At 49.3% G+C, this 12,412-nt stretch overlaps 5 protein-coding genes across 5 annotated transcripts; 4 read left to right on the forward strand and 1 right to left on the reverse strand.

Annotated features, from left to right (window-relative positions):
* Positions 1–3,448: 3,448 nt before the first annotated feature.
* Positions 3,449–4,277, forward strand: CAN2.1 (carbonic anhydrase; the record flags this gene model as incomplete). The annotated part of the gene is made up of 4 exons (XM_001882527.1): positions 3,449–3,574; positions 3,629–3,723; positions 3,784–3,857; positions 3,919–4,277. The coding sequence occupies 4 exons, from the start codon at positions 3,449–3,451 to the stop codon at positions 4,275–4,277; spliced, it is 654 nt and encodes a 217-aa protein (XP_001882562.1).
* A 332-nt stretch (positions 4,278–4,609) lies between these two features.
* On the forward strand, positions 4,610–5,742 carry LACBIDRAFT_299839 (uncharacterized protein; the record flags this gene model as incomplete). The annotated part of the gene is made up of 3 exons (XM_001882528.1): positions 4,610–4,805; positions 4,860–5,204; positions 5,252–5,742. 3 exons carry the CDS (start codon positions 4,610–4,612, stop codon positions 5,740–5,742), a joined length of 1,032 nt encoding a protein of 343 aa, XP_001882563.1.
* Positions 5,743–5,987: 245 nt separating this feature from the next.
* LACBIDRAFT_299840 (uncharacterized protein) lies at positions 5,988–7,695 on the forward strand (the record flags this gene model as incomplete). Its single annotated transcript, XM_001882529.1, has 4 exons — positions 5,988–6,184; positions 6,236–7,373; positions 7,426–7,618; positions 7,673–7,695. The coding sequence occupies 4 exons, from the start codon at positions 5,988–5,990 to the stop codon at positions 7,693–7,695; spliced, it is 1,551 nt and encodes a 516-aa protein (XP_001882564.1).
* A 747-nt stretch (positions 7,696–8,442) lies between these two features.
* Positions 8,443–9,464, reverse strand: LACBIDRAFT_299842 (uncharacterized protein). The gene has a single exon (XM_001882688.1). The coding sequence runs from the start codon at positions 9,363–9,365 to the stop codon at positions 8,907–8,909; it is 459 nt and encodes a 152-aa protein (XP_001882723.1). The 5' UTR covers positions 9,366–9,464; the 3' UTR covers positions 8,443–8,906.
* A 261-nt stretch (positions 9,465–9,725) lies between these two features.
* Positions 9,726–11,438, forward strand: LACBIDRAFT_299843 (uncharacterized protein; the record flags this gene model as incomplete). The annotated part of the gene is made up of 1 exon (XM_001882530.1): positions 9,726–11,438. The coding sequence occupies one exon, from the start codon at positions 9,726–9,728 to the stop codon at positions 11,436–11,438; it is 1,713 nt and encodes a 570-aa protein (XP_001882565.1).
* Between the last annotated feature and the right edge of the window lie 974 nt (positions 11,439–12,412).

Below are 12,412 nucleotides of genomic sequence, written 5' to 3' on the forward strand. Positions count from 1 at the left end.
CATCTGTAAAAAACCGTCGAGCGCTGTCCAACTCGGATCACTCCACAAACCTGATAATCTCCACCTGCAACCTCCCGCAACTCGTCCGAAACGCGTCCCTGGTGATAGATAGACGAACGTGGGATGCCGCGCAATGCAAGCAAAACGGCCAGTAAATTCGTCCTCTCGCGGTCCACATGCTACACTGGGGTTAATACAGGTAAGTCCTCGACCCTAGGACCCTGGAATGTGCCCTCAGAGGCCGTATCCTTGGTGGTGAAAAAATTCCCACGGATTTCGAGTTTATCTGTGCATCGTTTAGAAGGTTGGGCGTCCTTTTCGAAAAAAAAACTGATGAAAAGGAGCAGTTTCTATCCGGACTTCGCCCAAAAGTGAAATTTCTATCCGGTCAAGTAAATTGGACCCTGAGGGCGCATTTTTGAGTCTTTTTCTCCCAAACCTTGCCCATGGCTTCCTCCTATGTATACACTCATCTTTCATTAGGATACTAGCACAATTTCTTGTTGAGGTCGTCCGCCAGCGTGCAATCTTTGCTCAAAACTGATCAAAATTTCTCGAATTGACCCGGATACGGCCTCTGAGGGCACATTCCAGGGTCCTTCGACCCTGCTCGCATGTTTATGCAGTATCGGTGGAGCTAAAATTTGTGATATTCAGCCTGGAAAAGAATCATTACGACGGAATTTCCTCACAGCTTGAGAAATCGACTCCCTTCCGCCGTTCAGCCAACATCTCAATATGACCATTCCACCCTCCGCAGCCAATTCACACAGTCTGTGCACATAGAAGATGCCAGTATGACAAAACTCCCCCACGCCGAGCCCAAAACCGCGATAAGCCCTTCCCAATTCGTGAAACCCCCAAAACTCAAGCTTGGATCTCTGACAGCCAGCTCCCGTCTACCCGTTGCCGAAGCGCCAATCTATCAAGTTTGCTTTCGTACTAGGGTTGTTATACCCATTCGTCCAAGTATGGGGTAATAATGGCTCAAGAAATATACGTACACAAGGTGCGGCGTATTCATTCTGTGCTGGGGTATGCAGTGTTCAACGAGGCTCCAACTCCCACCCTACTTTTTTTTCCTGCCCACCTTCTGTAGGGTAAAACTCGGGAATATTAACTATTAATAATTTCTTCAAACCAGAGATGTCACCGCGTTATGACTAGGCACGAACATAGCGCCAATCATCCCATTGAGAAACCGTGCGTCGTCCGAAGGTGAAGCGGTATGTTTTCCCGAAAGACGCCCCAGGAACACTTTGAAATTTTTTCGGCTGTTAGTCAGGTCAAGCATGAGTTCGTTCCAGTTGAAGTAAGTACCCTCGAAGCGCCGGGACAGGTAGAGTTCGTTCGACGTGCTTCAAAATAGGTCAAGGGGCTGTGGACATCTGAAATTTTAAACGATGAAGTTTTAGAGTTGACGCTGAGTTAGTTTACCTGCTTTGCTAAGTCGAGTGTCATTCAATTTGGGGTACTTACGAATTTTTTGAATTGATGAGTGTTGACATTGTACTCAAAATACAATCACATAAAATAAATATCATATCCCCCTGTACCAACAAGATGTCAACTCCTGCTACGCCCCCACTCTTCCACAACGAAGTACATATGTAATCCTATCGTCGGAAGAGCATCCATGCATGTTATCTACCAGGAACAAGCAAGGAACAAGCACAGCACGGAATGGGATTTGGTCGAGATAGCGGAAGATAAACTATTTTTGGAAAATGATCGCCAAGATGTATCGGGCCATGTTCTGCTGCGGACACAGAGAGATAAGATGAAAAGATTGCAAGGCGGCCTGGCGGCGCGATAGGTAAAAAAACCCTGGGACAAATTGACATGACCGAATATTTCTGCAAACCACCAAGACGGGGCGACGAGGTTGATCTAGAACGACGAATGGAAGTTATGCATTAATGACTCCACGTACTCCAACTTTGAACTCCACCTGGTTCTAGAGTGGATACCACGCCGCACACGACCTCCAGGCCCTCCTTCACACGGGAATTGTCAACACACGCAACGATCATGGGGCCAGGAATTGATCGAGTTTTCGGATTTGGAGTGACCACGGTGAACTTACCGTCGACCCAGGAAAACGGTCCCGAAGGCGACAGGCTGTACGTGTGTGGGATCGTCGACGTTATGACATTGAGTGTTGACGGCGATTCTCCCCCTATCAGGAGAAATTTCTTAAGTGCATTGGTGATATCCAACGAGCGCGAATTGGTGGCGTTGGCGGCGGCGTACGCTTCGTTGTCGTTGGAGATTATCATCATGTAAAATGGTCAATTCAGTGGATGTCGCTCATCGTAGACGTACCAGATGTTCGAGCGTTCTTCTGCCTTTTCAATGCCTGGGACAGTGACTCGGAGCCTACAATCGAATCCCTAGCGTGTTGAAACGGCGTCGGTATGATATAATTCAAGTAGTAAAAATTCCTCTGCTAGACAGGATGGAGGAGAAGAGAAGAAGCGGAAGTTGAGGAAAGCCTTGAAGATAATTTAAACGAGGGTCATCTTTATCGGAGGTTCATGAATTTGTTTGCATCTCCGATGCACTTGTTTGATTTTCTTGAGCCAAAGCCTCTTGTTACGACGTTCTACCATACCAATAGTTTTTTCAAATCACTAAAAAGAGATTAGAATCTATAATTTCTGTTTCTATGAGATTTTGTATTTCTTTACAAAGAAAACAGTTCAGCAGATGATTATGGCGACGGGTCGTTGTTGAAATTTACTATGATTTAGCCAATATTTAGCCAATATTCAGCCGTCAATAAACGTTCAGTCAATCAACCCTTCATCGAATATCATTTGATTGTATTTTCGGTGAGTTTTAGTAGGTTACGAATCCAGAGGATTCGTTTCTTCTGGTCATCTTTTTCGGTGTCAGTTCGGAGTCGGATGTTTGTGCGTTGTTTGTGGTATTGCTTCTGCGCCCGTGCTGCGGCTGTGGTTATTTATAGACGTGTTGTTTGCTCCCGTATTCTGTCGCGTCTTAGACGCGCTACCCCGGAGACCGTTCCGGACAAGAACTGCTTTGCGGACTGTGCCACACGTAGCGGTGGCCCATACCAAAAAGTGCATGATTTGCCAGGTCTATAAACTACTTGGACCCATACGTGCGTATTTTTTGCGAATTCTTTTTGCCAAGGTGTAACTTCTCTAAGATGGCTAACCGCGACGTAGCTCCGCAAAATTAAAAGGTAGGCTCCCATGGGTCTATCACGAGTCGCGTTCTATAATGGGTAGCTATCTTTATTGTGATGGTTGAGGCTTGAATACCAACGTGCCTCTTCATCTGACAGCCATGTCAAGTTCTCCTGTTATCAGATCACACCAAACAAACGCTTTCATTTATACCCCCATGCCTGTCCTGCTTTTCCCAACGTTCCTTTGTTTCTGCCGATATCAGTCCTATATCGCCTACTTAGCATATCCCCATGGCTCACGCTTCCGACTCCTCGTTTGAAAAATTGCTTGAAGCTAACGCTGCATGGGCACACGGCGTCACAGAAAAAGATCCAAATTTCTTCAAAAAGTCGGCGGAGGAAAAGCAAAAACCGCACGTTGGTTGCTGGTCCTTTTTATGCTGTGAATATCTGCTCAGTTGAACATTCCAGACCCTCTGGATTGGTTGCTCCGATTCTAGGGTTCCTGAATCTGTCATCACTGCCGCTCGTCCAGGCGACATTTTTGTGCATAGAAACATCGCGAAGTAAGGCGCCTTATTAAACATCTGACTTACTTATTCATGGTGAATTCCGCTATTCGATAGCCAGGTGCACTTGCACGATTCAAACGTCTTGTCAGTGCTGAAATACGCTGTCGATTTTTTGCACGTCCAACATGGTACCTTCATCGTCTTTCCCCAGATTGATACCGCTCTGACCGAAATCCTTCTCTTGTACAGTCGTCGTCGTCGGCCATACGGTATGCGGAGGCGCAGATGCGTGTCTAAACGCCGTGAAGAATAATTACCCCGACAATCAAACAATCAACACGTTGCCCGTCGAATCTCCTTTGAACATCTGGTTGACGCCTCTCACGAAATTTACACGATCATTACCGCTTTCCGTCACCCCTCCTGATAAAGCTCTTTCTTTGGTTGTTCATGAGAATATCAAGAAACAGGTGGAAATTTTGGCACAGACTGATACTATTCGGGATGCGTGGGCTCGTAAAGATGAGGTTCAGATTCACGGCTGGGTTTATAATCTTGCCACTGGCAGGCTTGACGATCTCCACATTACTCAAAAACACCAGAAGTAAGAAAGCCTTGAGCGATCCATAGGTCGTAAATCATAAATTCAAATTGTACAATACATATGCTCTTTTATAAAAAACTATCCTGGTCACCTCTTTTCTCTGATCGAGGAGTCGTCGCGACCGAAGTAAGTGTTGAGCTTGCGCGAAATTGACGCAAAACTTGTGTACATATACTCAGTACTGTACATAGCCGAAAGCGCATAGTCCGTCACTTTTAAAATATTTCTGTCTTTACATTCTGTCATAATCCTATTTTTTCTTCTTTGTCTCTGTGAAGTGAAGCTGAGTGTGATGATGATTATCCAACACGTTGGACTTCGCTTGATTTTGAAGTCATGTTTGGTCCATCGCCCATTGCCAAACAACTTCCCGTTCCGGTGACGTGCAAAAAAGTTGCACCTCACCTTCATCAACAAATGGCCAGCTTTGCAGCGAGGAGGGTTCTATGTAACCTCAAAACTCCTACGCTTACGCCCATCAGGCAAAGGTATGCCTTTGAGTCGCGAAGAGCTCTACACATGACCCCAGTCGGTGAGTACCTTGGCTGAAATTTTCACCAAACGACGTCAAAACGGATTATGACAGTGCAGAAGAAGAAGAACGCGGACTTTGAGGACCTCTTCGCTGATGAGGGAGAAATTCTTTCCGAGGTACCAGAGGAGCTCAAGGCACCCGTACCCGTCGCTTCTACTTCCGATGCAATGCCCGCATCAGCACGACGTCAAGCCAAGTTCGACGAGCTTCTGGCATTCATGAAGCCCAAGCTGGGGAAGACATCCAAGAAATTGCCATTGATCCGGACTAGCGCTTGGTCGGATCTCTTTAGCCTCGCAACGACGAAAGAGCAGATGGAGGCAGTTGTGGAGCTCATGCCTCAATGGCAAGCCGCCGGGAGAGTGTTCAGAGACTCCAATTCCGAGCTTTTCATTCGTAAGCACTTCTCTTCGCCCCTATGCACCAACTCATTTGGTCCAAAGGCCGCTGTGAACAACTCGACTGCCCCCAGCTAGCCCTGACCGTTTTCGGGAACTACGCGAAATACAATATGCCGCTCACCCTTACTGGGGCTAACCAACTCCTTCACTCCCTACACCTAGATCATCCCATTGAGACGCTCGTCACGGCCGCAGCACTTTATCCAGTCTACGGTCTCCCACCGGCAGGCACAGTCCTGACCTCCGCATCCTTGCTTGCCGCGGCTTACGTCCGAGTACACGAACAAAAGGACGCCGCGCGGAAGGCGCAATTGGAGGCGCGCAACACGCTTCTGGAATTGCGCACTGGACTGGAAGCCTTAATAGCGAAACATGGGTCGCTAAAGAAGATAAGGAAGAGGATGGATAGCAGGAATCGAGAGAGTGCGTGGACGCTGTGGTCGTTGGATAAGGTGGACAAGGCGTTGGCATCGACGACGGGGGAAGGATTGTCGAAGCATCCGAAAGTTTCTCTAGAGGCGACGATGGTGTAAATATCGTTTATCCTTTCACTAGACATCGGCAATGACATCGATGATACCTCCTTTCTATCAGATCGAACCACATATTGTTTTGAAAGGCTACATGAAGATTTTAGCTGGTGTTTGGCGTATCCAGCGTACTGCTGAGTTTCAATCGCACTGCCTTTCGCTCTTCGCAGTCAGTAGATGATGACGTACCATGACCCCTACACGGTGCAAACACACCGTCGCAACACCGTCAGGTACCACCTTTTCAAATGCCAACCACCACCATAGCTTCTTTGCCTTACGATGTTTGGGCGAAGATCGTCTCCTTCATTCCCAAGCATGTCCTCCGGAATCTCTATGCGGTTAACCAGGTTTTATTCAACTTCGCAATGGAAGAACGGTATAAATCAGCCTATATCCACCATTTAAAAGACCCTCTTACCATTGATTGCATCAATCGGCTAAGGTGAGCTTGTAATGTGCGTCGGATTTGGCTTAATCTGAGTCGCTCAAACAGTGACCCGTTTCGCGCAAGCAAAACTCGAGATTTGCATCTGCGACCAGGTCCACTGGGTTTCTTGATTTCTGAGGTCTCACAGAAGAATTTGCAGTCATTGAAGGGGAAGATTAAACGTACTGCGGATGACATTTTTGTCAAAACATTCCTGAAGGCGGATACCAAGTCTGAAGAACAGCGAGAAGCTATCCGATCCCTGCTCCAGATCGTTACGGGGCTGAATGGGGTGCAGACACTTCGCGTTGAATTATCCTCGCCAGACCGTTTGAAATCTTTCCGAATGGCGACCCCCCTCATCGATTTCGCATGGCAGGCATGTTCCCCCGCCCTGCGCAGGGTTCACTTCGATTTCCCCTTGGATGTGATGAAATGTGTTCTCACATCTAATTTCCATCTCCCCAACCTTGAGGAACTCTCTGTCAGGTTTTCCATTACATATCGCACCACGGATTCCGGACAAGTCATAATCACAAATCTCGTCCCCTTTGTCAACAATCACCATCTAACGTTGCAAAAATTGACGCTGTTTACACACGAGCACTTCCACCTTGCACCGTTTTTCCATCAACTTTCTCGTATGCCTCGTTTAGCGAGTTTATCCGTAACACAAGGCTACGTCAGCACCCTGCAAACAGATACGTCAGGATTGCATAGCTTCCTCACACTCCATGCCGATACCCTCACCTCTCTGAAGCTCGTCTTCCAAGCTCTAGGGAAACCATACGTTAAAGACCCGCTGATGGAAGGGTGGTTCAAACAGCCATGTCTTGAAGTTGCGTTGCCTCACCTCCGCACGTTGGAATTTGGGTTATGGGACTTTCCTTCCTCCATTTCAACTCTCTTGGACACGTACCTGAAGCAATACAGCGATTCCCTGACGTCCCTCATCATCAATAATAAACCTCCCCCAACGTACGAGGACCTCAACAACATCGTTACTGGGTTTGGTGCATCTGGCGTTTTGAGATACCTTGACATTGGGGTGTCCACGGTGCCGTCTAAAATCTTTGACCTGCTTTCTATCAATCTTCCCAGTCTCCACGCGCTCAGCCTGGCTACTGATGGTTTTCTGACCACCAAAGACGTATCCTACCAATCCACCGACATGGTGATGACCCAGCGCTTCAGCCAGGAAGGGGTAGATCTTTCTTTATTTTCGTAGACTGTTGACACTGAATTTCGTTATTTAGTTTTGCGCAGAGATGAGACCCCTCTCTTATCCTACATGGGATTTACGTCATCTCACGGTCACTTTCAACATCTGGTCAGCAGATCCGAACAAGCTTTGTGTATCCGCGATTTTGAAGGCCCTCCCGGGTTTGCAAACCTTTAACGGAATCCCAAAGCAGAACTATTTAGATCAACTTAGTCGGGAAATGGGAGGTGCGCCTCCTCTCTCCTCCTCCCCGTTCCCCCTCACTTGAATATTTGGACTAGTATATAAATACAGAATCGAATAAACCGCACTCTTTCGTTGAATTTGAACTATGGACATTCGCAGTGACACGGGTTGAACACGGGTACCAATTTTGTATTACTATCATTTACTCAGGACTTTGTTGTCTGGACAATTTTTACTTCTATTCCGCGCCAGACATCTATGTACTTATTCAATTTTCAACACAAATCTCAGAAGGTGGATTCAGAAAGCACAAGCAGTTAGAAAATTAGAGTAACCCTAAGTACTGAGGCGCAATCATTGAGGCGTGTTCTCTTCAAAACTTTTCTGTCTGTTTGCTTCAGATCATGGACATCTCAACCTCGGATATCATCGATACACTGCCCGATCTCATATCCTCTTCGTCCTCGTCAAGGCTTTGCTTAGATGATGGCTGATTTCTCGTCGATGCCAAAACTATAATGTCGGGTCCACCTCAAGTTGGGCCGAAGTTCAAGTTCCTTCGCGGTCTCGTGGTGACCGAGTTGAAGTTCTGCCTGACGAGTTCGATCCTAAAAAATGAAACACATTGAGCTCCGCCAATGGCTCGTCTGACATAAAATATTGAAAGTCGGAATGAAACTTGCATCCAGAAGGTTCCGAATTTCGAGAGTCCGAACCGCCGCCGATCCGCCTGTCCGCTGTCTGGTCCGCACGGCACCTGCCGCCACCAAACACGGTCACGAGCCTCTTCACCTTTGCGCCAACTTTGCGCCGTTCGTGCAGCGAGACTTGACAGTCACTGTGGACCTTCTAGTGTTATCCGCCGAGTTTCCACTACAAACCCTAACATGGGTGCCAGAAATCCAGTGCTACGCTCAACCTGCGACCCTCATCGCCAACGCGAACCTTCGTGACCAGCTTGGCTTCGATTAGAAAGGTGCTGATGGCAGCGACGTATGCTCCTTTCGTTCTGTTCAATGAAAATGCTGACAATCTTCTATTGGCCTCACAATACCGGCCCAATGCTCACATATCTAGCATCTTGCGGGTCGACGACCCGTGACAACAAACCGCCAAATGGTTTAAGATCCACCAAGTACGTCGTGCTCCTGGCTCTAAGTTTCTCCCGAGTTGCGCTAATGATCCCCGCTTATGTACAACAGTGTCCGGCTCCCTCCCAAGCATACAACTCCCATCCAACCTCGCGCCAGGAAACTACCTCGTCTGCCACGAAGTCATCGCTTTCCATATCGCTCTCCATCTCGCCACATCACTCAGCGGTGCGGAGTTCTATCCCGCCTGTTTGCGGCTCACGGTTGGCGCATCGGGCACTGGAGTCCCTGACCCTTCGGGGTTGGTCAGTTTGCCAGGCGCGTACAGACAACAACTCTGGCATCTTTGATTCCCAGGTGTTCGATGCCAGTGCACCATACACCTCCATGGTTCTCCTGTCGCCTCATTTGTGAATGGTGGCACTTCCACTCCTGTTAACGCAACCACGACCGCATCCTCAACGGCAACGGCAACCCAAACTGGTGGTGCCACTGGGACATCGACGACCTCCAAGGGGAAGATGTGCAAGCTCAAGAAGGGCAAGTCTTCCTCTTCGTCGGTCGTTCCATCGGCCTGCGCGGCGGCAGCAAGTGCCATCACCACCGACATGTACCCCGACACTTCAGCAGGGTCATGCGCAAACTTGCGCTCGGCTGCAGCATCTAATACGCCTCTGGTTATGATACCCCACGACATGCATGCCCGCGATTATGACTACTATTTAGATCCCGCCTTGTGTTGTATTCATACTCAGTCATTCATATTGTGGGCTGTGTGGTACATTGCTATCATTGCAATAAAAAAATCGGTTGCTTGTTCTTGATGTTGGCACAGACGCGAAGTTCACTCTTCAAGCTCAAGTAAGGTTACTGAGACTTAATGGAAGCATCATTTATACTTACTCAGGACTCTCCTTGGACCTGAACCACGTGGCACCCCGACTAGGACCCCGAAAAATTTGGGCGACTCGTCGATTGCAACACGAAATTCTGGCCTACATACAGCTTTCAAAACTTGCTATACTATTATCTACCCAGCTAATAACAAACTCAGAGAATGTCTGGGACCGGAGCGAAGCCTAAAGGCCAGCCTCCACCTCAAAAAGGTAAAGTGGCGACCATTCGACAAAATCGAACGGCCGAACCAGAAGTACAGGAACGGGGGAAGACGAGAGCCACGGGGGCGGTGGACCTAGATGAAGACGAACAAGAAATAGGCGACTCAGAGAAAGGGAGGTCTTACCTCGAAGAGAAACTGCTCCTTGTCCCGTCGGGCGCTCTGCTCACTTTGGGCACACTCGCTACGACACTGCACCAGATTGCGGCTTTGCCGGGAGTCACCCTCCCTGTAATCAACGCAGTTCGCGCGGTTGCTTTCTTGCTGAAGGAAGTCGAGCTAGGGGCAGTAGCAGAAGATATCAGGGACATCGCCAATGCACAGTTCAACGAGATGACCACAGATTTGAGGGAGTTCACGGAGGGGCTCAGGGTGAAGGTTATGGAAGAGTTGGAGAAGAAGACAGAAGTGTTGAAAGAGAAAACAGTGGAACTGGCCGAGGTGGTCGAAAAGGCGGTACAACAGGCGGGGAACGCAGCCAGCTCCCCGTACAGGGACGCGCTGCACAGGGGACTCTCTGGGGCGCCGATGGATGCTAACCCCCGTCTAGCTGCGAAGGAAAATATCAGACAACGTCAATCGCTGGTCGACATACCACAAGGATCCAGCCTCAAAGACTGTGCTAACCTAGTCCTGGTGGGCAAGTTTACGGAGGCGATGGGTAAGGCGACAGCGCAGAAACACAAGATTAGAACGGCACTGAGGCTCCAAAACGGCGGGATCTTGGTTGAAATGGCTACGGACGAAGGCGCAGCATGGTTAGCTTCCAAGGACAATGCAGCGGCCTTCCTGCGGGAACTGGGAGAAACTGAGGCCTCCTTCAAGAAGAGATCGTACAACGTTGTCGCCTACTATGTGCCACTAACCCTTGACCCCGGCAGCGAGAAGGATAGAAGAGAGATAGAGGAATCAAACAACATACCTGAAGGCGGTCTGACGAAGATGAGGTGGATCAAGCCCCCAGCACGACGAAGGACAGACCAACGCTTCGCTCATGTCATCGCCACCTTTTCGGACGCGGACGCGGCCAACCGGGCAATAGTAAATGGGCTGACGATCTGCAACAAGAGAGTATCAGTGGCGAAGAGCAGGAAGGAACCGATTCGCTGTCTCAAGTGTCAAGGCTGGGACCACATCGCGTCGGAGTGCAACATCAAGGACAAAGAGGTAAACGTATGCGGTACATGCGGGGGAAGGGATCACTGGACCAGTAAGTGTCCACAGCCAGGTGTCACTTTCTGCTCTTCTTGCAGGACAAGCGACCATACCAGCTGGGACCGCGAGTGCCCTACTTTCCGCAGGAAGATCGAAGACCTCAATGCCAGGGATCCAGCAAACGACTTACCTTTCTTCCCAGCGAAGGAATCATGGACGTGGTCGCCGTCTTATCCAACGCAAGGACGTCGAGTTCCCCCGGCAGAGATCCAGGTCAATCCGATTCAGCCAGCTACACAGAGGAACAGGTATCGGCAAACACAGATCAACTTCGAGTACGCGGCTCCAGGTGGAAGACCGTACACCAAGGAGTCACGGTCGAGCCAGCGCTCGACCCCTGCCGTAGCTAAGTCACCCCCTCCTCCTTTCCCCAATCCAGAGTCAACAGAGTCTCCAATAGCAGCCCCCATGTCGAGTAACGGCTTAACGCCACCCTGATAGCACCCAATCTCTAACCGTGCCCAATGTCTGAACAACCACAACCATCGATAACAAGACTACGGATACTTCAGATCCACCTCAACAAATCGTCAAAGGCGCACCTGGAATTGTACAACAGAGTATCGAAGAAGGATTGGGACCTAGTGCTGGTGCAGGAACCGCACGTGACAATTTTGGGCAACATCAGGACGCCAAACGGCTTTGTCGCTGTGGCCCCAGTGGACCGATACAAGGACGAGGCGCTAATGACAAGAGCAGTGACCTGGGTCAGTTCGGACCTCGCGACCAGTTCTTGGAAGATACTCAACATGCCAGGAACCAACGACACCGTCACAATACAAATGGCTGGCGCCTATGGACGACTAACCATCATCAACACCTATAACGACTGCAATCACTCAAGAACACTACGCGTGGTCCGCGAGTTCTTACGCACAAACCGCGCGGAAGTTCTGTCAAGGGAGGACGACCACCTGATATGGGCCGGTGACTTCAACAGACATCATCCGATGTGGGACGACGACACGGACGACAGGCTCTTTACACCAAGAGCCCTAGACGACGCGAGTAAACTAATTGAATTGCTTGCAGACCTCAACATGAAGATGGCCCTACCAAAAGGGCAACCGACACTAGAGCATCAAGTTACCAAGAAGTACTCGCGCCCCGACAACTTCTGGTGCACAGAAGAGATTTACGACCTGCTAATCCGATGCGAGGTCGACCCCTCGATCAGGCCACCAGCGACTGACCACTTCCCGATAGCAACCTACTTCGACCTGCCACAAGAGCGTATCACCTTCAAAACATCATACAACTACAGGACCACGGACTGGGAGGACTTCCAAGAGAACTTGGCCATTCGACTACTCGACATCCCGCCTCCACAGCCACTCACAACAAGGCAACAATTCCAAGAAGCCGCAACGGACCTTACAGAAGCTATACAAGACGTCATCCGCACCAGGGTC

The sequence above is a fragment of the Laccaria bicolor genome, genomic scaffold (assembly GCF_000143565.1).
Source record: "Laccaria bicolor S238N-H82 LACBIscaffold_17 genomic scaffold, whole genome shotgun sequence".
NCBI classification, from domain to species: domain Eukaryota; kingdom Fungi; phylum Basidiomycota; class Agaricomycetes; order Agaricales; family Hydnangiaceae; genus Laccaria; species Laccaria bicolor.